Source organism: Condylura cristata, unplaced genomic scaffold, assembly GCF_000260355.1.
Source record: "Condylura cristata isolate star-nosed mole 26May11 unplaced genomic scaffold, ConCri1.0 scaffold00043, whole genome shotgun sequence".
Classification (NCBI taxonomy): Eukaryota; Metazoa; Chordata; class Mammalia; order Eulipotyphla; family Talpidae; genus Condylura; species Condylura cristata.
This window is the reverse complement of record NW_004567144.1, coordinates 2,693,424-2,717,446: the sequence shown is the minus strand read 5'-3', so window position 1 is coordinate 2,717,446 and position 24,023 is coordinate 2,693,424. Positions and strand designations below refer to the sequence as shown.

Sequence of the window (24,023 nt, the reverse complement as noted above, 5' to 3'; positions counted from 1 at the left end):
CAAATTAAAACCACAATGAGATATCATCTCACATCAGTGAGAACGGCACATATTAAAACAACTAGCAACAACAAATGTTGGCGAGGTTTTGGAGGAAGAGGAACTCTCCTACACTGATGGTAGAATGCAAACTGGTACAATCACTGTGCAAAGCTGTGTGGAGGCTTCTCAAACTGCTAAAAATGGAGCTTCCATATAACCCAGCAATCCCACTTTTAGATATCTACCCAAAGGACACAAAAACATTGATTGAAAAGGACACCTGCAGCCCTATGTTTATTGCTGCTCTATATATAATAGGGAAGATGTGGAATCAACACAAATGCCGAAAAGTAGATTACTGAATAAAAAATATGTGGTACATATACACAATGGAAGATTACTCAGCAATCACAAAGGTAAACTCATGCCTTTTGCAGCAACATGGATGGAGCTGGAAGGGATCATGTTTAGTGAAATAAGGAAGAAAGAAAAAGAAAAATACCAAATGGTTTAACTCACAGCAGTTGAGTAACAGATAGGAGTGGGAGGGGGGCAGAGGGGAGAAAAGCAATTGCAATAAAGTAAAAATGAAAACAATGAGAAACTATATACCAGGGACATTTTACAGGGGGTGGAGAGGGGAATGGGATAAAAACTGGAGTAGGAAGAGTGCAGGGACTGTGGTGATGGCACTCGGGTGTATTGGTGGTGGGAAGTCCACGGGGATTACAACTAAGATGAAGAAATGCACAAAATGAAGAATGATGTAAAAAAATAAATAATAAAAATAAATTTTTAAAAAAGTTGATTAAAAAAAATCAATAAGATTGGTAAGTTTCTAACCAAGATGATCAAAGAGTAAAAAAAGTGTACAATATTATTAATATTAAAAATTCCATGAATGTTGAAAGGATATTAATGACATATTTTGAACAATTCTATGCTCACAAATTAACTTTGAGGAATTGAACAAATTCTTTGGATTGATTTTAATCAACAGGATTATGGCAAAAGTATTTGATGTTATTCTGAGTTTACAGATTTACAAGTCCTTATTCTGGGCTTAAGGCACTATGTCATACTTCTTGGGTACTCTCTGGCTCTCTCACAAGATACCATATTGTGGGGAGACTCAGGATGCCCTCGTGAAAAACAATGAAAGCCTCACAGCTACCACATGAGTGAGTGTGGAAGTGGGTCTTGTGAAGCCACCAACAGCCATGTAAAGAGCTTGGAAGTGGAATTTCTATCCCACTTGAGCTTAGAAATGAGACTGCAACCCCAGATGACATGGTAGATTGAATGTGACTTCATAGACACTGAGCAAGAGGCAACCAGCTAAGCCAGACATAGATGACTGAGCCACAATAACTGTTATCATAAGTGTTTGCTGTTTTAAACTGCTAAATTTTGGGACAGTTTGCTGCACACCATAGATAAACACTCCATACACTTTTACCCCAAAATTCTACTTCAATGTACATACACCAGAGCAGTTTTTGCCAACACTTTTCACATCAAATCATACATTAAAAATGTTAAAATTCTAGGCCCTCCCTGGTGGCACAATGGGTTAAAGCACAACACATGAAGCTATCAGAAGCCACTCAGCATGAGCTTGATCCCGAGCTAGGGAGGTGACCCACATGGCAGGGCAGACCTCTCCTGACCCGTCTGCTGCTCCCCTCAGCAGTGTGTTTCAGTAGATCTGCCTGTTTTGCTTTCCACTCTGTCTCTGTTGAATCCTCTCACCCCCTGCACCTCTACCCTGGACCCCAATTCTGTATTAATAAATAAATATTTTTTAAAAGTTATAGTTTTATGAGTTCAGTAGGGTGAACAATTTCCACAGCAACAAATAGGTGATACCATGCCCATCTTCCTGGATATTGAATACTGAATGAATATATCCGAAGGCAGGGTCAATATATCAGAGATTACAGTCTGTAGATGGGGCACTCTGCCCAAGAAGTACCCTTCCAAATGGACACAATGAACCATGCACTGCCATAGTCACTGACTCTTCACTTATGCTTGAACAAAAGAGAAAACAACCCAAGCCCATCAGCAGGGAAGGAGAGGAGGAAACTGAGTACTTCATGCAACAGAAGTCCATACAATCATGTTATAGTAATATATTGCAAAGTTGATACCATAGTATTTCCCAGATAAAATATATGACCTAGATTTAAGTGTGTCACAATCATTAAATTTTCAAAGAAATAATTGAGCAAAAATTTGAGTAGCAAAAGGATGTATTTTTGCCACTTAAATATTATAATACTATGTACATAATTCAGACTACAGAAAACAATATTGTTTATCAGACGTGGACAAAAGGAAACATCAACTTCTAAACATCAATTCTTTGGGGAAAACAAGACAAATAGGATAGAGTGAGGGTTTCAAGGGTAATATTTTGTTTCAAGATCAGAGGAATCTCAAACTTCTTCTGTTTGGAAGTATATCCAAACATATTTTACACTATAATTTTTAGTATGTTTGAAATATTGGAAAATATTTTTATGAAAAATGCATTCTCTTTTGAATACAAAAAAAGTTAGATCAGGCTTATTACTGTGTTGTTAAATCCCTTTATATGCTTATTTATTTTTCAGTCTGCTTGATCTTTCCATGCCATAAAAAGTGTCATTAAGCACCACCCCCGATGAAGGCACACTCTTCCAACCTCTCTTTATAGTCCTAACAAGATTTGCTTCATCAATTTGGAAACTACACTTTTTGGCTTAGCAATTTTGGTGTTGCTATTGTTTCAATTAATCAACTTGTTTTGTTCTATTTAATGTTTTTTACCCCGAGTTCTTGATTTTTCTGATATTAACACTGCTGAAAAGCTACATCATGCTCTTCTTTTAATTTCTGCTGCACCCCCCACCCCCGCCTTTCTTCCCTTTCTGCTTGCCTTTATTTAACTGGAATATAGTTTCCATTACTTTAGGTGAAACTCATCCATAGTATATACTGGCTTTCTAAAAACGAAATGCTCAAAATGAGAGTTTGCTTTTTTTATATAGGTGATGTCAATTCAAAATACATACTGTTATATTTGGATTCCTTCTTGCCCTTTGCTTTGTAAAATTCTTTCTTCTTTCCTCCTACTCCATTTCTGCCCTTTGCTAGATTGATTTTTTTTCCTTGTTCTACATATTTTTTAGTGGTTTGAAAGTGATACATTCTATTTCTTATCTGTTGTTCCCCCTAAAATTTCTGGTTCTCCTAATATGCCTTTTATTTCCAATAAGAACAAAAGTTCACTGTTATTGTAAATGCAAGAAGTGTACATTTGATGCAAATATCAGAGATACATTATAAAGAGCAATTTTAAAAAAGGGTTCAGAGTTCAGTGTAACTGCATACATCCAAAAGACATAGGTATAATATTTTAAAACCAGAATGTGAACCTGCCTTGTGCTCCATGATCCATCATTTCTTTTGAACAGAAAAGCTTGGTTTTGTGATCAACGGCAACAGATTCTACAGTAAACAGTTCAATTTGCTTCAAAGAAAACCCAATTTTACTGTAACCCTAAATATAGTTTCACATTGTCCACACTTCTAATACAAGCTGTAACATCTAACTTAGGATATGATCTATTCCTATAGTTACTTTCATACTGGAACTGATCAGAAAGAATCAGCAGATTTCCTTTTATCAAAAAAAAAAACAAGAGAACCCAAAACCAGAAGGGAAGACGGCTAGAGGTTTCAACATTTGTTAAAGCTGGCTGTTGGTTACATTTTTTGCTGTCCTTTTCAGTATCCTTGATGATTTCGTCATTTAGCATGAAATAATGTCTTTGAGCCCACCCTGATTTGTCGAGCGCCGTTGCCGCCCCCACCACATCCAGGGGGCGGGGCCCAGCGACGCCACAATCACTTCCGCCGCCCTAGCCCGCCTCGCTGATGTCTGGCGGGGGAGGAGCTGGAGGCCGGCGAGCAGCGGCTCCGCGGTCCTGGCGCTTGGAAGTCCGAGAGCTCTGCTCCTTCGGAGAGCGTGCGGGCGTCTTCCTCGGGTGAGTGAGCGGCCGTGGACCGCCTCGATTCGGTCCGATGTGGCGGGGGGCCGAGTGGCCCGGCGTGGGCGCCGGTGGCCGGGCGCGGGGGCGACGGTTTGGGGCCGGGGGGTCTCAGCGAACGGATGTTTCAGGCTCGCCCCTCGGGAAGGGGTGGGGCGGACGCGGGACCTGACTGCGGTGTGAGGCTTGTGCCCCGCTGCGGCCGGTTCTTGGGCCCCATCCTCCATTCGCCGTCTCTTTTCGGGTGCCTGCCCTGGTCCCCCAGGGTTTCCATCGCTATCTGGGATGGAAGTGGTGATCACGGCCCTCTCCCACCTCCGTCTGCCCCTCCTCCCTCCTTCCCCCTTGGTCTCTCTGCGGAGCACCAGTGGCTTTTCTTCCCCCATTTTGCCGCTGTCTTGCTGAAAGGTGAATTGTTAGCATTCTTTTGGTAAATATTGTTTTCAGGGAAAGAATTTTCTGAAAAACAGATTAGTCCCTGGGAATACCTGAACCACACGCCCCTTCCTTCCACTGCCCCCCACCCTGTGCCATCCTTTTGATCTGACCTGTCCATGGAGCTGATAATGTTCTCATGTCTCATGGTGTGACATTGTGGCCCCTCCCTGCCCCCTTGTCGCTCATGTGTACTGGGACTCACAAACACGAGCACAGGCATATAGTCACCGAACCCAGGCGCCACACACAGAAACCTTGCACTGCAGTACCCACCCCCACCCAAATACTCAACATTCTGGTCTCCCTTCCCAGCGAGTGCTTGCATGTGGACAGGCACACACACCCTCTCACACAGTCACACCCTCCGGTGCCTTTCCCTAGACTTGCACAGTGCCACGCACCAGCACCATCCAGTGCCTTTCCCTGCCTCTCACTGCCTGCCACACACACACCTCCAGAAGCTCCCTTTTGCCTCTGTGCTCTGATGTGTACACACAATACACGTCTAAGGACATCCTTGGGTTGCTGGCTATTTCATACTTGACTTACTTATATCTCACCCACACACCCTCTCAAGTGCTCCAAGCTCCTGCTCCCTGTCTGCCACATATGTGTATAGACAGCCCTCCTTTCTGGCACCTGCCCTGCACATACGGACACTCACATAAATCCTTTTGGGGGATGCCTCCCCCCTCCTGCTAGCCACATTTGCCCATGCAGACATCCTTTGATTGCTGGCCCCCTGATCCTTCCACAAGAAGGACACCCCTCTCCAGTTTTGTTCAGCAGTGTCACTTGCCACTCGGATGAACACACACTCAAGAACTACTGGACACCCCTGTCTGGCGCCACCATACCCATCCATGCCTGTCACAAACATAAACATGGGCACCCCACAGATTCCAGCTGTCCCTTCCACGCTGTACTCTCATACTTGCACATCCCCTTCTCCTCTGAAGCCACCCCTCCCAGGCTTCTCATTTCATACTCACACCCAGAGTAGGTCTCAGTCTGTCCGACAGTCACATCTCTTCCCAATGGTGCCTGGCCCTTCCCCTGCACACGCGGACAGCTCTCCATGGCATGACCATTGCTCCCCCTCCACCTGCCCCTCTCCTCCAAACCTACATGTAGGCACTCATGTACATGATCTCTTCCACTCTGTTCCAATTTTCATTTTTTCCTGCATGTCTGTAGGGCTCAGAAAAAATGTAGAAACCCTATTTAAAAAAAAAGCATGGTGTTCTTTCCTCTTCCCACATTGGCACAGTTCCACAGTACTTCACCTACCTGCCAAGTGTCCAGTTACCCCCTCCTTCTGTCAGACTCTCTCCAAAATCTGGCGTTCCTACCTCAGCTTTGTGATCCTTTTGCCAATATTGAAAATGTTTCTACCTGACAGCCACTGGTATGCTACCCCAGGGCTTAGAAGAAAGTAAAACTGAATTTAAATGCCCCTTACTCTGTTACCTGCCTGCAGGAAAAATAAGTCTCCTTGCTCTTTCTGAACCAATTTGACTCCCTTCCCCAGAGTATGCAGGGGGCTGGAGCCTTTCCACTTGAACCCCAGCTGTATTGGAAAGTTATCTCCTAAGTTAGAGCAGCGGGTCAGGAATCTAGCAAGCTTGTATGGGCCAAGCCAGCAGGAGGGCTTCAGGTGGCAGCGATATGTCACAGGCAGTGTGTATAGTATACTTATGTCGGTTTCAGGCCATCCACGAGCCAGCAGGAAGGGATTTACCGGCAGAGAAATAACAACATCCGAAGTCCCAATGCACAGATCAGCCCCCAGCCAAACCACCAAGAGGAGCCGATCGCCATTTTCCAGCACACGTCGGATTTGGGATGACAGTGTGAGCTCGGGGGCCAGCCTCAATGTTGATGATGAGGACTATTCCAGGTACCCGCCAAGAGAGTATAGGGCTTCGGGGAGCAGAAGAGGAATGGCTTATGGACATGCCGACTGTTTTGGGGCAGATGATAGTGAGGAGGAGGGGGCTGGGCCTGCTGAGCGAGCGCCAGTAAGAGGGAAAACTGGCAAGTTTAAAGATGATAAGCTGCGTGATGCAGAGAAAGGGGCAAGGTCTTTGGCCGGAGTGCCTGCGCAGTTCTCCGGTTTTAACCGTGATGTGAGAGAGGAGTTTGACAAGCTAGAGCCAGTCGCTGCGGCCAGGTGCTCTGCTAGCAGAGCTGAGTGCCTGCAGCAAAGTAGCATGGCCTCTCAGAAGCCTGCTGAAGGCCAGGCGGCTACAAATGGTGACCACCTGGAGAGGGAGAGACGGGAGCAGAATTTACCTGTGTGTCCCAGCAGGGCTCCTGTGAGTATCTGTGGTGGTGGGGAAAACACCCCAAAGAGTGCAGAGGAACCGGTGGTGAGGCCCAAAATTAGAAATCTGGCCAGTCCCAACTGCGTGAAACCAAAAATATTTTTTGATACTGATGATGATGATGATATGCCACACAGTACTTCCAGGTGGAGGGATACTGCCAGTGCTGATGATGGCCACTCAGAAGGCCTGGCAAGAAGAGGCAGAGGTGAAAGTGCAAGTGGCTACTGTGAGCCGAAGTACCCGGAAGACAAGAGGGACGCCAGGAGCGACCAAGTGAAGCCAGAAAAGGTGCCGAGACGGAGGCGAACCATGGCTGACTCCGACTTCTGGACCTACAGTGATGATTACTACAAATACTGTGATGAAGACTCTGACAGCGATAAGGAGTGGACCGCTGCGCTGCGTCGTAAGTATAGAGGTCGGGAGCAAGCTCTGTCCGCCAGTGGTGAAAATTGGGAGACCCTGCTGGCAAAAGAAGAGCTGGAAACTGAGCAAGCCAGAGCGAAAGTCAGTGCCGGTACCAATGCCGGTGCCACTGCCAGTGCCAGCGGCCTTGGCGACAAAGACCTGGGAGAAGCTTGCGGACCATCTCTTCAGGAGGAAGTGCAGACGTCCCCGGCAGGAGGCGAAGCCCCTTGGCACCAGTACACTGAAAACGAGAGCAGCAGCGAGGGTGGCAATGATTCGGGCCAGGAGTTTCTGCAGCCTGGGGCGTTCATGCTGGATGGAAACAACAACCTGGAAGACGACTCCAGTGTGAGTGAAGATCTCGAAGTGGATTGGAGCCTCTTTGATGGGTTCGCCGATGGGCTCGGCGTGGCCGAAGCCATCTCCTATGTGGATCCTCAGTTCCTCACGTACATGGCACTCGAAGAACGCCTGGCCCAGGCCATGGAGACTGCCCTTGCGCACTTGGAGTCTCTGGCCGTAGACGTGGAAGTGGCCAATCCGCCGGCGAGCAAGGAGAGCATCGACACTCTCCCCGAGATCCTGGTCACCGAAGACCACAGCGCAGTGGGGCAGGAAATGTGCTGCCCGATCTGTTGCAGTGAATATGTGAAGGGGGAGGTGGCCACCGAGCTGCCCTGCCACCACTACTTCCACAAGCCATGCGTGTCCATCTGGCTTCAGAAGTCAGGCACCTGCCCCGTGTGCCGCTGCATGTTCCCGCCCCCGCTGTGAGACCGAGGCGCTTTACTCTTGGTCTGATGGTTTTCCCCATCTGAAATCCACTATACTGCAGGAGCCCTCGCACAATTAACAGTTAAATTGAAACCATTAAAATGAAACCAATCGGTCGATTAATCTTCACCTGTTGATTCTTCGTGATTTTTTTCCTCCAATGTGAAAATGGTCATGTACGATTCATTAAAAATCATACTGCCTTTTAGAGGTTAGAAAGGGAACACCAGACTTTCTAAATGCTACTTGAGATTGCAGTAAGAACTTAATTTTCTAACCCGAAAATTGAAATCAATGGTTGTTTTCTTCAGTAGAATATGTTGCTGTTGATTGTCATGTCAAGTTAATCTGTTAATGATGTCCAAGAGGCATTGTTTTGTTGCATGTTATGGGTTAATGTTCCTGTAATTGGAGTGCCCGTAAAAGCCTATTAAAGTTCTTCTTTTGGTTTACCGGGTATGGTGGAATTGCTTGGCTTTGCCTACAACCCAAGGCGGTGGGGCTTAGTGACTTTCTTATTGATCCCTTGCACCTGCATTCAGAATAGGTTTTGTTGGCATTCATGGAGTGGAAAAGACTCTCGTTTCGCTGGAAATGCAGACTCAGCAGCAAAAACGAAGGATAATTCTTTCTGAAAGGAGTGAAGTATATGACTACGAGGGGGGCAATGGAGTTGATACTGTCAGCCTAGGGAAACAAAAGAGCCAACAGAAACGCATGGTGAAGCCGGGGCACACGGGCGGGAATAAATCCAAACTGAGTGTAGGCGTGGAGTGAGCACCACCTTCCAGAAATACAAATCTCAGAGGGAATGGGTACAGAAAAAATGAGCTGCTTGCTTATTACATACCTTAAACAGTGACACAGGAATGGAAAGGTGCTGCTGGACCAGTGCAGTGTTAGCCTGCCCACACCCGCCTACAGAGTGCACAGGGTCAGTTTGGCCACATGGGCTTCAGCAGTGCCCTCGCTTTGGGCGTGCCCCCTCCTGAGTGTGTGACCCCCTCTTATGTTTACCTTCTCTCCTCCACAGAGGTAAGCGCTGTACTTACTACTGTGTTTTTACATGTGTGTAGCTATAGGTATATGTGTAGGTGAACATGTACACGTATATCCAGAAGCAATATAGTGTATTTGTTTTATAAATGGACATCAGTGGTAGAATATATTTATCGTTTTGCCACAGGATTGTTGCACTCAACATGACTTTCAAGACGGAGCCACTTTATTCACGCAGACCTAGTTCTTGCATTTTAATGCCATATGCTAAAACAGTTGTGGGAATCCCCACAATTTACCCATTCCCAGTATTTTGTGGAAGTGAACCTACTTACTAGAGTACTTACATGAATTTCTCTGGGGGTAAGTATATTGCAGATGCAACTTTGGAGTTTCAGGGTTTGAGTGTCTTCAACCTAACTTGATATTGCCTAACGGCTTTCCCAAGCGATCGCACTATTCTCTGCTCCTACCAACTCCTACCAGCGGTTTATGAGAGCTGTTTTTCCACAGCTCCAACAGCCTGGGTATTGTTAATGTTCAACCTCATTAGCAATCAGTGACATGTAAATTAACACAACAATGAAACATTGTGTCCATCAGAAAGCAATAGATTTCCTTCAGGATAATATCTAGTGTGGGCAAGGCAGAGAAGAAATGGGAGCACTTGTGCTGTCGGTGGGGATGTAATGGATCTCGGCCTTTCTGGAGAGCAGACTGTGGAGCTGCTTTCAGAGGACGTGGCGGCACATGTGCCCCTGCCCAGCCAAGATGCTGAGGTGGTGTGGAATTACTACTAAGCGGCAGCTACAAAGGGTGCTGGTACAGAAAAGCGACATACTGTTAGCTACAAAACAAAACCTTACAAAACCAAACTGTATATGCAAATGCATGAAAATATTGGAAGGCCCAGAATCTGGTGGCATTGGTGACCCATGGGGGGTGGGGGCAGGAATGGAGTGAGGAGGGGGGCTTTTTGATGTATTTCCCGAGAAATAATGTGTTTAGTTGTTTTTTTTCATTGTCAGTCCATTTTCAGGAATATTAATGAAATTAAAACATTTTCCTAGTTACAAAAAGGATTATTCACTTACCACAAATACAGAAACATGGGTGGAATCCACAGGCCTTTTTTTCCTGCAACTGGTCAAGTCGATATTTATAACTTCACCACCCTCCCCCGCCCCCCAGCTATTCTGCACTCTTGGCCTTCAGCCAATACCTCAGCTGTCATGGGGACTCAGAAGTCTGTGACCTTGGGGGCCCAGTTTGGGTGGGATTGTGGCTGCCCTAATATTAAACGTAGGGCCTGATTGGCACCCCATGAGGAAGTAGGTTAGTGCCATTGGGGCCCCGGTCATCTTCCTCCCTGCTCTGTGCATAGCAGCAGCCCCAATTCCCCCTAGTCACCATAAGCAAGGGACTCTTCCCCAGTCCTAGCAGCCCCCTGTGGTGTCTGAGAAGCCTGCTTCTGCAGGGGGTCATGCTGGAGGTGAACTCTTCAAGCAAGGGAGGCCCACAAGACCCAGACCTAGACCTCTGGGTCCTGAGTAGCTCAGAAGTGGGCCTGGGGGCAGAGCCTCATGTGCAATGCCTTCATTCTGGAGGGAGGGAGGGAGTCAAAGGAGCTGGGGGGAAGCATTTGTTCCTTGGACACTGTGGTGGTGGTGACGCAGTGCCCAGCCATGCTGAGGTAGCTCTGGCGGCCAGTAATGCCTGTGTAGGCTGTGGTTGTGTCTTAGGCTGCCCAGTTCCATAGTTCCTGCATTTCTGATTCTCCAGCTTCCCTGACAATCTCCCAAGAACTATCCCCCCGCCCCCCCCCCCATTTTCATTTAAACTGTTCTGTTTCAATTAACAGAGCTGGTTTCCATTGTTTGTAATGAAGAACCCTAACTGGCCTGCTTGCTGATACCTTAGCCCACTCTTATGCCTGTTTTCTTAGTCACATGAAATATCCCAAGTGGCCAAGTATCAGGTGAGTTCTCTTTACAAGGTGGCGGACCCATTCTTGCACCTGGAGCCATGGTTCTAGAACAGCTGGCCTCAGCCTTGAAGCAGTTATTTTTTTCTAGAATATCGTATTTCGCATATTCATTGAAGGTGCCACTGACATACCACCCATGTTGGGGTTCTGGACTTGCTTCCTCACTTTGCAATAAATAGGCTGTATGTGTGGTCACTGACTTGGAGAATATAGTGCTATTTCTTGCAAGATAGCACTCCAGTTTCCTGAGGTCATCACCCCACACTTGTAGGTAGGACAGCTGAACTGTTTGTTCTTAGTTCCCTCCTGGCTCTAAGGCCCCCAACTTTTCTTAACTGTCTGGTCCAGCTAGATCCATCTATGTTTTTACTTGGACCTCTGACCTGAAATGGCCTTTCCAGCCCAGTTGATTTTACCCAAAATCTAAGAATCTGGTCACATGCCCGCTCTGAGAATATTATCTTCTGATACCCCCTAGCTCCTCCCCTCCCTGTGCCCCATCTCTGTCAGTCATTGAGACCAGAATTTATCTGAGACTTGGTATGGGACAAGAAAATGCTCAGCAACACTTGCTAATAGAATAGATAAGTTCCTTTGAAAGGTAGGCCCAGGCAGGGGTTATGTTCAGAGAACCCATAAATAGTCATGGGAGAAAGGGGGTACCCTGGCTCAACCAAATGTGCCTGACCCAGCCTTAGTCCCACTCCTGCCCCCAGCCTCTGCAGGCCCCATGGACCCCTCTTCAACCCTTGACCCTCTGTCCCACTTTCTGCTGCTGAATCCCCAGTGTTTCAGAGGCCACTGTCAGGCCCAGAGTCTGTGGGTAGGAAGTTCTGCTCATCTCAAAGATAGAGACTATAGAGCAGCCTGTCTCAGCACACCCCTCTTGGGCCTGGGTTTAACACAACTGAGAAGACACTCTGTCCACTTTGGGCAAGGCCTGGCATTGAACAAGCTAGGTGCTGGGGTCCTCGAGCCGTGCTCTCAGCCTGCCTTGGCATTCTCTCTGCAGGTAGGCCTTTGTGCCAGGTACACTGTTGCCTATTTCTGCCAACACCTGAAGGCTTCTCATCCTGTTTCCTTCCTTGGGACATCACTGCCCCAAAGAGGGCAGTAAAACATTAGGGAGGTTTCATCAGCCCTCACATTTGGATAAGATTTCCTCAGATTCCCTTCATGTTTGGTGATGTCACTAGAACCTCCTATCCACGTACCAGAAGGTGCACAATAAGAAAAACAAGGTTCAGACAGGTGGTGGAAGCTCTGAAGAGAGAGCAAGAGTCTGCTTTCAGGGGTGGGGGGGTAGAGGTATAGGCTGTCTTCTCCCCCACCTTTCCCAACCCCCATGTGATGAGGAGTGGATGGGGGTCGTCTTGGGCTGAAGGACCAGGTGCGAACAGCCTGCCCGCCCACCCCACAAGAGAGCATCAGGGGTTTGGGCAGAGGAAGAGGAGACATGATCCGTAGCATCATGGAAGGGCTTTTCCACCAGAGGTGGGGCCTGGGAGGTAGCAGCTACATATAGACACTTAGAGGAGTGTGGCTAGAGCTTGGCCTTGGAGGCAGTCTGAAGGAAGACTGGTACCAGGTACCAAACACAGGAGAACAAATCTCCAGCCACTCAAGAGAACCAAGACCAACGCTCAGCTCAGCCTGAACCAGGCTCAGGTACTGCAAATGCAGGCCTGGCCACTCAGTCCTTGGAGCCTTGGAGTCACTGCTGACTAATTTAGCTCAACAACTGCGTATTGATCTTCTACTGTAGTGTGTTGGACTGAGGCCTGAAAGAGCTGAATAAGGCTTAGTCCTTCCCTCACAGAGCTTATAGTCTAGTGCGGCAGACAGACTTGCCCAAAGATGATAGCAGGATACTCAAGACCACCTTGCGGTGACCTGGAAGCAGAGTCTGGCTGACTACAGGGGACAGGGACTGGTCCTTGCAAACGTCCAGGATGCAGCGGCCTCCAAAGCATAAAGCAGGAGGAGGCTTTAGCCAGGTGAAGTAAAGGAATGAAGGCAGGCCCTTTCCAGTATCAGTGGGAGTCCCAACTGGTTTGCTTGAAGGGCCCTTTTGCGAAATGTAGCGACATTTACAATCTGCTCTCTCACCCAGAAATTCCACCAGCAGGAATTTCTCCTACAACAGCAAAATCACAAGGCTGTTTGTACAAGGGTATTTATTGTTGCATTGTTTACAGTAGCAAGAGACTGGAAAACATTTCAATGTTCATCACTAAGAGCCTGGTTAAATAAATATGGCACAGCCTTCAGACACTTCACCAGACAGCCTTACCCAGCAGGAGGCAGAGGTGGAGCTTGCCTGTAAGAAGACCAAGAAGTTACAAAAACCAGACCTGAAAGAGTGGGTCCAGTACCATGCATGTTTCACAAGAGATACATGCCTAGCTGTAGTAGAAATGCCTCTGGAAAGATCCACAAGAAGCAGGTTCTAAAATCAGGGTGGGAAGAGCCTACTTTTTGCTGTGTTCCTTTGGAATATTTGTTAATTTAATATCTTTTTACTTTGCTTATGAGAGGGAGAGAGGGAAGAGGTGGGAGGGGGAGCGAGGGAGAGAAGGAGAGGTAGTGCAAAGACCCCAGGCAAAGGAAACTGGATGAACAGAGGCAGGGGCAGGGGGATGAAATACTGTGGTGCATGCGTGTGCCTGTGTGTATTAGGCCCTGAGTCTTGGAACAAGGATCCTCCCAGGTGACTTCTAGTAATGAGGTGGGGAGTCAATTGTCAGGATACAAGTGGGAAAATGGCAGTCAGCCAGGGCTCTTAAGCCACAAGGCCAGAGCCCCTGGGAACCAGAAACTTCAGGCCAAGCAGGCCTTACAGGGAAAAGGCCAGGGTCCAGCAGGCCTCATGAGATCTGGGGGCTGGATGGTGGCGCATGCCCTGAGAAGCTCCACATTCATCTCAGGTATGTGAAAGAGATCTCCAGATTGCTTATGTGCATAACAGAGCGATTATTAGGAAATCTGCCATCACGTCAGCTAACAGTGGTTCTCTCTCAGTGGTGGGATTATAGGTAATTGTCTTTCCATTTTTGGGGTGGGGGTGGGGGGAGCATTTCTCAAATTCCCTTTAACAAGCAGGTGATCATGGACAAAAGATTAAAAGAAAATCCGGAATGTTACTGGAACCCCGACTCAAACCTCTCAAGGCAGCTCTTCCTGAGAGAAACCAGGAAGTTACCCCTCAGCCAACCAACAGTCGTCAGCAGTGGGGCTACTAAAGACCACAGCAATTTCAGTAAGACCTGTGTCTAAAATGTTTTTTCCTCAAGGCACATACCTGTCTCTCAGTCTCAGTTTGCTTATCTACAAAATAGGTCAAAAGGATCACTGTGTCTCATAGGGTGGTTGGAATGAGCCAGTGACATAATGGGGTGGCCTGAATTTGCTATGTAAGCATGAGAGGATTGCTATTGCTTATTGTTGTCATTTCTCCTGGCCTATTTTTGGGGGTAGAGCAACATGGGCCCAGGGTTCATAAGATTCACCTCCCCCCGTCCCCCCACTCTCCCCCCCCTTACACACACATCATTCTCTCTCTTCAGCAATTTGGTGAGGCTGAATCCGGATGCCTGGCCCCAGTCTGGAGAAAAATACTTAGCAGGAGTCCAACATTCCCTCTGGAAGTGGAGTGAGGCAAGATGAGGGAGGAGGAGGAAGCAAAATGTTTGCTGTTTTTTTCCTGTGCAATTGACTCTGCTGGCCAAGGCCCTTTGCTCACTGCTGCCTGTGCGCACAGATGGTAGTGGCCTAGTCCCTCCAGGTGAGGGACTTGGCTTCCTTATGAGCATGCCCACCCTATCCAGGCCTGCTGAGGAATGTGGGCTGGTCCTGGATGGATGGGCTCTGTGTCCTCGGGCCCCTCCCCGGGTCCCAGCCTGATCCCTCCTCAAGCCTAAATGAAGGAGCCTTGTGTCATGGGGCCCTGTCTGATTAGACATGGCCACCACATCGACCAAAACCCCTTCCAAGTCTGGGCACTGGAGAAAGAAAAGCCCAAGCTTGGCCCAGAGTTGAAGGCTTGTGCAGACTGAAAGAGCAGCCGGCCTGGATCTCATCGGGGTCTGTGGGAGTCGGAAGTTCCTGCAGGCTTCTTTGTTCCTAAGCAGAGGAGTCCCGCAGTGTCAGGTTCGGGTTCAAGATGGGTGGGGGCTTCCATGGCGAAAGCCTGGAACACATCTTTGAAGAGCTGATGGCGTCCGGTCGGTTCCGCAGAGGTGGAGCTTGTCCTTCGTGTGGGCAGCATGAAGGGGAGGTGGTGAGAAATGTATAATTGGAATGTTAAAGTGGACCTTCCTTCTCTACATGAATGGGAGAGGGATGTTGTGTCTTTACTGGTTTTTTCTCTTTGTGTTCAAAGAGCTGCTTGACTACTTATCAGGCCTGGGTCTTGAGTGTGTCGCTTTCCCTCTGTGAGTCTAATTTTCCTCATCCGTGAAATGGGGACGGTCACATGGGACGGCTGTGAAGACAGGAGGTATGGGCCAACACAGCAGCAGTGCACAAGGGGCACTCTAGGAGTGGCATTTCCTTCCTATATTTATTAATCACTTCCTTTTGTGGAGCACTGGGGAATCAGCACTGGCCAGGTTGGGCGCTGCCTTCAAGCAGTCTTAGGGGTTTGTGTCCCCTTGGCTTCTAGCTCACACCTAGTTTTCAGCCCTGCTTCTCACCAGGAGGGGTCTGGCCTGTCCTCGTGGTGCTGTCGTGGTCCTATCAGATGCTGAGGTCCAGGTTTCCTTTTGCTGGCCCAGTCTCTGCAGCTTTATGAGCGTTTACAGTAGTTCTGCAGGGAAGGTACTGGGATCACTAGTCTCAGAAATACCTGACTTCAGGTTCCAACTGCATTTCACCTGCTTTGTGACCTTGGACAAGTTCCTTAACCTCTCTGTGCCTCAGTCTTCTTATCTGTAAAGAGTTAAATAACACTACTTTCCTTTGCAGGGATAATTAAAATGCACAGAATAGTACTTGACACACTGTTGACTGTTCTTCTTAGGAAACAGGCTCAGAAGGAGACATGACCAGCTCCAGATCACACAGCTAGGAAGTAGCAGAGCTGGGGCTGGTAGCACAGCCCTCCTGACAGTAACTACTATGCTACTGTAGGCTTTCTACCCTTTGGATTTTTGAATTCTGTGCCGGATGTCATGTGATCGGTCTCTGCCAGCCAATCAGGACTATGTTGGATTTTCCACACAAACTTTTTGGGAGGGCCAAGGCAAGCATCCACTGCCATATTCTTGCCATCCAATCCATTGCCTTCTAGGCGCCTCCCCCACCCCCCTTAGTACTCCTATAAATTGGTCTATCATCAAGTCCTGCCTAACTCCAAATTTTAATTAGTAAAACTAACAGTACCAATAAACACTGTGATAACTTTAAAGTAGCAATGATTTCAATTCTTAAAATAATGCTATGAAGTATGTGCTCTCATCAACCCATTTTCCATGTGAGAAAACTGAGGCACGGCAAGATTAAGTGACTTGCCCAAGGCCACATAGCCATAAATGGTAGAGCCAGAATCCAAAATCAGAAAGGATGGTTCCAGAATCATTCCTCTTAACCATTAGGATCTAGACGGAAGTCTTAGAGCTGCTTCATCCAATCAATTCCACTGCACCACAGTAAGCCCCATGACATCGGGCTCAAAACACAGAGCACAGGCCAGGTCAGATGCTTACGGCTGTATCTTCAATGGATAAATAGTAGTTGTTGGATGAGTGAATGAATGAATGAAATTAAAATTGAGTGTTGCGGGCCCTCCCTGGTGGCACAGCAGGCTGGAGTGCTACACTGCAAAGTTAATAAACTGAGCTGTGGCAGCTTCTGTGTGAGCTTGATCCCCACCCCCAAGGTGACCCACATGGCGCGGCAGACCTCTCCTGTCTCGCCTGCTGCTCCCTCAGCAGTGTACTTTGATGATCTGCCTGTTCTGCTCCCCACTCTTGTTTCTGGTGAATCCTCTCGCCAGCCCTGCACCTCTGGCTGAACCCCAGTTCTGTATGAGCAAATAAATAAATCTTTAAAGAAAAAAGAAAAAAAATGAGGGTTGCTATGGGGAAGGAGAGAAGAGACAAATTGGAGAGAGAACTGGGAGAACTGACCGCATTAGGAGACTAATCCAATGGGTGGTGTGAAGTCCTGGGTAGATCCCAAGATGCCAGCTTTTTGGTGAATTGATGATAAAGTTATTCACTGAGATGGTATCCTGTCTATGAGAGAGACAGTGTAGGGCTTGGGAGAGCGAACTTGAGGACTTTCGTTTAGGCTGTCCAATTTGAAGTTCTTTGGAGACACACAGGAGGATGTCCAGGAGGCCTTTGGAGACAGGCTGGAGCTTAGAAGAAGGATCTGGGCCTTCTGCTCTGCCCCCTCCCATCACCCAGCTCCCTTCAATCACGCTCCAAGCTGCTGGCCCAGCAGCCTTTACTCTTCCTACTGGGAAGGAAAGGAAGGAATCTTTGATGGTTGGGATGGGGGGTGCTTTTCTAAACCAAACAAATGCATACACAGTGCCTGCTTGTTGAGGATCTGCTTGCCTGACTCTGGGCACATGTAGGCTGGTTTCCAGGACAGACCCCCTCCCACGGCCCTCCGGCCCTGCTGCCTGCTCCCTGCCAAGGTGAGCTCTGACAGGGCGACTTGTCATCTTTTCAACACCTCATTTTTCCCTCCTTACTCATGCCCAGGGAGAGGTCCTTCCTGTTTGCACACCTCAGGGGCTAGGCCAGGAGGAGGAACAAAAACAGCCTTCATGGTGCAGGGGGAAGGGAGGGCAAAGGGAGAGGACTGAGGGGAGAGGAGAGGGAAGACATGGAAGGGAGAAGGAGGGGGAAAGAGGAGAAGGTTAGGGATTCAGTCCCTACTTCCACACCCTGGTTCAGTTCTCTCCTGTCTCTCTCTCTCTCCTGTCTCTCTCTCTCTCCTCTCCCTCCCCCCACCCTCAATCTCTTTATCACACACCACACTGCCCTTAATGTGCTCAGACACTGCAGAGGCTGAGTCTCAGGTCAACCAAAGGGGGTCAGGTTCCTATCTGGGTGTGGAAATTAGGTGTCATGGCTTCCCTACTTCCAGACCAGGACAGAGTTGACCAACCCAGAACCCTCTGCTCAGTCCCCACACCCAGCCCCCTCTGCTCAGTCCCCACACCCAGCCCCCAGTGCCCCCTTTTTACTGGTGTTTCTGGTGTCGACCTGCACCCCCAGGCCCAGGGCTCAGGCTCCTGCAGCTTCCAACCCCGCCCCAGGCAGGACCACTTCTCAGAGCCCCGCCCCGTCAGCGGCCTCCCGCAGGTAATCCCCTCCCCCTTCCTGCCCCCGCAGCTCCAGCCCCTTCCAATTAGCCGGGTCTGCAGTCCCCTCTGCTGGGAACGGGCCTCCCCCCTCTCGCAGCCTCCCCTCTCGCTCCCACGTGGGGAGCCGGGCTCCCAGACCTGACTGCCCCATTCACAGCGCCCTCCTGCATTGTCCTCGGCCTGTCACTCAGGCCTGGCATTAGCATTTCTAAAGCCCGCGTCTCCCTGTCACTGCTTGGGCCCAGCCTGGACAGAGAAACTTAGCTCCATAGAACAACTAACAATTACAACTAACCTTCTAGAGCACTTTAGAGTATATAATTCACGTTTCTATATAGCCTTTTCATTTACTCCTCACAAAGGTGCTTAGCAGTGGGATATTGACATTCAGAGAAGTTTGGTGAGTTGCCCAAGGTCACATAGTAATTTCCAAAGCCCAGATTTCAACTCAGGTTTGTCTGATGCCAGAGGCCACATTCTTTCCACTATAGCACCTTGCTCTCTGTCAGGCTGAGCTTGCTTCTGCTTGGCTGGGCTTTCTTAAAAGGTGGGCATGGTGGCTTGATGCTCCTGGGGAAGGAATGCAACCTTCAGCCCGCAGAGGTCCCCTCAGCCCCGGAACATAGCCTGGTCTAACAGGGGAGTGGTTTATGGCTGCAAGCAAGGATGCCAGTTTCCTATCCCAGCTCTGCCACTTGGCAGGGTATAGCCTTAAATAATCTGACCTAACTTCTTGGTGCTTCCATGTTCACTTCTGTACAATGAGAGTAATAACGGTACTGAGAACTGTAGTGAGCAGTAATGAGTTAATATGCATAAAGGATTAGGGTAGTGTCTGGACCATAGGAGTCTGTCAAAAATTGTTATGTGCTTCTAGCATCAGGAGCAGTGCGATGTAAGCAGAGAACATTTCTATCATCCGACAACCTAGCATGCAAGTCCTGGCTCTGCTATTTACTAACTGTGTAACTTTGGATAAGTAACTTACCCATTCTGGGCTTTGGCTTCCCTAGCAGTAAAATGGAAAGTTTCAGGTTCCAGTGTTGTTATAAACATTAAAATTTGCACAAGAGTGTGTTATATGGGCCTCTCTGGTGGCTCAGGGGTTAAAGTCTCAGCCCTATCAAGCTGTGCTCAGCTGGGGGAGCTGTCTGGCCCCCCATCTGCTTCCCTGAGCAGTGTAGTTCAGTAGATCTGCCTGTTCTGCTCCCCACTCTGTCTTTGGTGAATCTCTCACCCCTGCACCTCTGGCCTACACCCCAGTTCTTGTGTGCATAAATAACTAAAATAAATCATTAAAATTATTATCATCATCCTGCTGGAGATCCTATGTCAGGTCTTTGGGTCCTTTGTCTCTTCCAGTCTCACCTCTGACTCAGGGATGTGTGTCACCCCCCTGGGCTCCAGTTACTTACTTCATTGTCCAATCTACCCCTGGACTATCGTAGCCAAAATGTTTTCCAAGCCTCCCCATTAATGCCTAAGGACCAAAAGGGAGCCAGAGCCCATAGGAATCTCCACAGTTTGTACCATTCCCTTCCCTTCGATGTGGTGAACAATCCCCTTGCATGTGCACAATACCTGCCTCCTCCCCCCCCTGTGGTATGCACACTTTGGGCCCTACCTCACAGCCAACCTGGCCCACAGGAGGGCAGGGCAGGACAGACTCTGCTGCTCCCGCCTTGCAGATGGGGGTGCTGAGGCGTGGAGACTTGCCCACGGTCCTGTAGCCAGGACCTGAGATCCATTTTTGAAACTCAGGGGTAACTTGTGAACAGAGTGTCCCTTTTTCTGTGTTCTGCTGCCCATTTGTGTGTCTGACTCTACAGACATACAGATCAGCCCACTGTATCTGCAGAAATGAAGGTGTGAATCACTGAAGAGAAGTCACTTCCTGAACTGGAAGCACAGTGCCTACTGGAATGCTGCAAATATTTCACCTTGGTGACAAGAAGATCACTTTGCTCCACTGATGACTCGAGCAGGCTGCATTTTCCTTCGAAACATCATGCTCGTTGGACCAATGTTGTCCCGTTGTATTAGAACTAGTCCAAGTCACCTGGGAACGCTGTGTCTCCTCAATTCTCAGGCTTAGAACCCTAGTAAAAAATCACTTTAACTGCTCTACAGTTTTGGTTCAGGCAAGTGATGGTGAGCTGGTCAGGAGATAGGGCAGGGGGCGAGGGGTGAATATGGACTTTCTAGCGTTGTGTATATTCAGAATACCTGTTTTAACACACACCACACACCCTGCTTGTCTAACCTCTGGAAAGTCAAACTTGTTTCAACACTTTTTGGTTAGCGTAAGGAACACGGGCTGAGAGGGGTCTGCAGGAATGAAGACAGAATCATTGCGCCAGCTGTGCTGTCTAAAAAGGGGAGAACTGACTGCCCGACACATTGCTGGGCGCACTTCTGTTCAGACGCCTGCCTACTGTTCTGGGAAGATGACCTGATCCTGTTTGCACAGCTTTAGGAGTGTCTGTGATAGTCGAAGGCCAGGTCTCAGCATCCACTGGTCATGAGGAACGAAGGGCAAAGTTTCATGTTACCAGGCACATCTCCAGAAGCAGCAGTACAGACCACTGCTTTGTGTTCTGCAGAAAGGGGACTCCACTGGCGCTCACCATGCTTCCCAGCACATCTTACCTCCTGGACTTGGCTCCTGTGGGTGGCTAGATACCATGGATGGGTCAGGGAGACAGAGGGGCATGTTCGAGCTAGAAGGTCTTTATGGCAACCTTCTCGTTGGACTACCTGAGAAGAGAGGCTTTTCTGCTCTCACTGGTGACTTGGCATCAGCCCCGACAGTCCGACCTGGAGCTCTAGCTCCCAGTAAGCCTCCCTCCCACCTCCCTTCAACAGTGCACCAGCGCCAGCCCTGGCAATTTTAATACCCTCCTATTCAGCGCCCCCACCCCAGTCCACGCTCTACCTCTAGATCTATGCTGTTCAGTAACTACCCTTCACCTGTGCCCATGGGGTACTTGACATGGGCCTGATCAGAACCACAATTCACAGAAAGTGTAAAATATACAGCCTACTTGGAAGCTAGGATATGAGAAAAAGAAAGAAAAATATCTCATGGATCATTTTTACATAGATTACATGCTGAAATGATAATATTTTGGAGATGTTGAGTGAAATGAAATATATTCTTAAAGTCACTTTCTTCAAACTTTAACTTGGCACTTAGAAAATTCCACATGTGGCTTGTACTGTGTTTCCATAGGCAGAAGTAACCATGCTGTCAGTTCTGAGGAGAGGCCTGAGACCGGGCAGGGTAGGAAATTGAGGAGCTCTGAGCACTCCAGGACAGGTAGGTAGCAGGGCCAGGTGGCCCAGGGCCAGCGGCTGGGCTGGAGTCATACAGGTGGGTGGTATCTGGTAAGGAGACCCTAAGGAGCAAGCTGAGCAAGCTGCAGCAGCAGAGTGGCAGGGCCTGGGCCTGGGAAGTCTCATGCAAATACTGGGGAAGCCTGGGATGACAGGGAGAGGGTCAGTGCCAGAGGCAGTGATTATATGCTGGGGCCTGACCCTTCTAGGCTGAATCCTCTTCTGCCACTTGCTAGCTGTGTGACCTTGGATACATTGCTGAACCTCTCTGTGCTACGGGCACCTCAAGTGTAAAATGAGAGCAGTGCTCAGCTTCTTCCTGTCACTGGATACTGGTGAAGCTCTTAGAAAAGTGCCTGTTACATAGTAACTACTCAAAAGGTTTTAGATACCATTATTGTCATCACCTGTCAGAGAAGTAAGTGGGGACTGCACCCTGAACATGGCATCTTCCTGAAGTGCCAGGATGGCCCAAGCTGACAGGCTCGGAGACTGACGATTACATCAGAAGGCCAGAAAGAGACACAGTTTAGACTGACACAAGCTGATGACGTTGACACTCAAACCAGGGCTCCAAGGGTCCAGAGGTCCAGATGACACTCCAACTGAGACTGGGAGAAACCCTCAGGGCCAGGGTGGTAGCTCTGTACCCACAGCTGTGACAATAAAAGGTGGCACCGGTAAGCCAGGCTGTTCAGCTCAACTCGGGCTCTTTCTGGGACCATCTCTAGATGGGAAAGGCTTTATCCTAGCCCTGCTGTGTGTGGGGATTCTGGTCTCAGCATTGTGAGGGAAAATCACACAGAGACATATAAATCCCTCTGTCTATAGCTCAAATAACAAGACCCAGCTTTTGCTGCAAAGCAAGAAGCAGCACTTGACTGCTCCAAATGCCGCCGTTTCAGTTGGCGCTCTTCTCTAAGCTTAGAGCACGGGTATCCACATACACTATATCCCATTGATATTCTCAGTCATGCCCAGGAGTTGAGCTCACCCCCAACCCCCATAATGGGGTTTCAGCCTGGGTCCAGTCCTGCAGCTAGCTGAATTCTAGAAAATGTGCCCCACTTGCTCCCCTCCCTCCTTCTCCACCCCAGCATGTCTGAGACCCTGTGGAGAGGAAAGTACAAGTGTCAATAGTAGACTCGGAACAAAAAGGATTTAGGAAATACTTTTAAATATCTGGCTTAATCCAGTGAGGTGTGAGACACTGGAATAGGAGAGCCAGTGAGGCTGGGGTGATCCAGTCTGAGAAAGGGAATGATTTCTGACTCCCCCATGGCTGATATTCCCCCTCAACATCAGAAGTGGGAGAGAAGACTTGCCCATCTGTTTGGAATTTACTGCAAGAAAAAAGAGATGTGGGGAGGGTGGGATGAGGAGGGGAGAGAGAGAGAGGGAGAGAGGAGGGAGGGGGAGGGAGGGAAGGGGAGAGAGGAAGGGAAGGAGGGAGGAAGGGAGAGAAGAGAGAGAGGGAAGAGGATGATGTGTGTTTGTGTGTGAGAGAGAGAGGGAGGAATGAGTGTGTGTGTGTGTGTGTGTGAGGTGGGGAGGACTTAAGGAAAATTTAATCTTGGCCACCATCTCCCTAAGTTGGCCCTTAGTACCATTGGCATGAATACCAACCTACTCAGGAATTTTCAAAGGCCCCTGGGACAAGGCCTTTGAGTGGACAATGTGCCATGGATAGTGCTAGGTTGGTTGTCTGAAATGTGGTGTGAGACTTGGCCAGGCCCCTAGGCTCAAGTAGCAGAACAACTATCACTAGATCCTTGTAGAAATGGGTATGTGTGCGCACAGGTGCCTGTGTTGTAGGGAACATCTCCAGCCAATCTCCAGCAGGAGCCACAGGACATCCAAAGGTGGCATGAGCCTGGCCTCTGGCGGGCATAGATGGAGATGAGGACTACAGCATGCTTGGCAAAGAGGCAGGCAGATTGCGAGGAGAGAGGAGCTCGGCAGAGATCAAGACAGGGCTGGGCATGACACTCTTCACGCCCTGGGGAAGGCCTAGCCAGTGTCAGGCTGGAAGCTGTGTTGCCAGAAACAAGGCCACCGCCTGGTCACCTAAGGGCACAGTGCCCGCAAGCAACAATAGATGTTTGAGATTGGCCTGGACTGGGAAGGGGGCACTGATGGAAACCTCACAGGGGACCATGTCTGCCAAGGCAATCCGAAAGGCCTTTCCGAGTTCGCAGAGGTCTCATGAAAGGCTGCACTTGCACTCAGACCCTAGGTTTGAGCTAGGGAGATCCAGAGAGGGGTAAGGACTCCTAAGACAGGAAGTGGAGGGCAAAGCAAGGAGCACTGGATAGGGTGTTGGGAGGCCTCTACTTAGACTGAACCCGCAGTCTATCTGCTGGGTGCCCCTAGGAACGCCTTCCGTCTCTGGGTCGCAGCGGCTCTAGCTC

At 48.8% G+C, this 24,023-nt stretch overlaps 1 protein-coding gene across 1 annotated transcript; it reads left to right on the top strand.

Moving 5' to 3' along the window:
• The first annotated feature begins 3,901 nt into the window (after positions 1-3,901).
• PJA1 (praja ring finger 1, E3 ubiquitin protein ligase) lies at positions 3,902-8,420 on the top strand. The gene is given in 4 exon segments (XM_004694444.2): positions 3,902-4,016; positions 6,168-6,216; positions 6,218-6,357; positions 6,922-8,420. Coding segments are annotated over 4 exon segments (1,347 nt in total). The 5' UTR covers positions 3,902-3,906; the 3' UTR covers positions 7,970-8,420.
• The last annotated feature ends 15,603 nt before the right edge of the window (positions 8,421-24,023 follow it).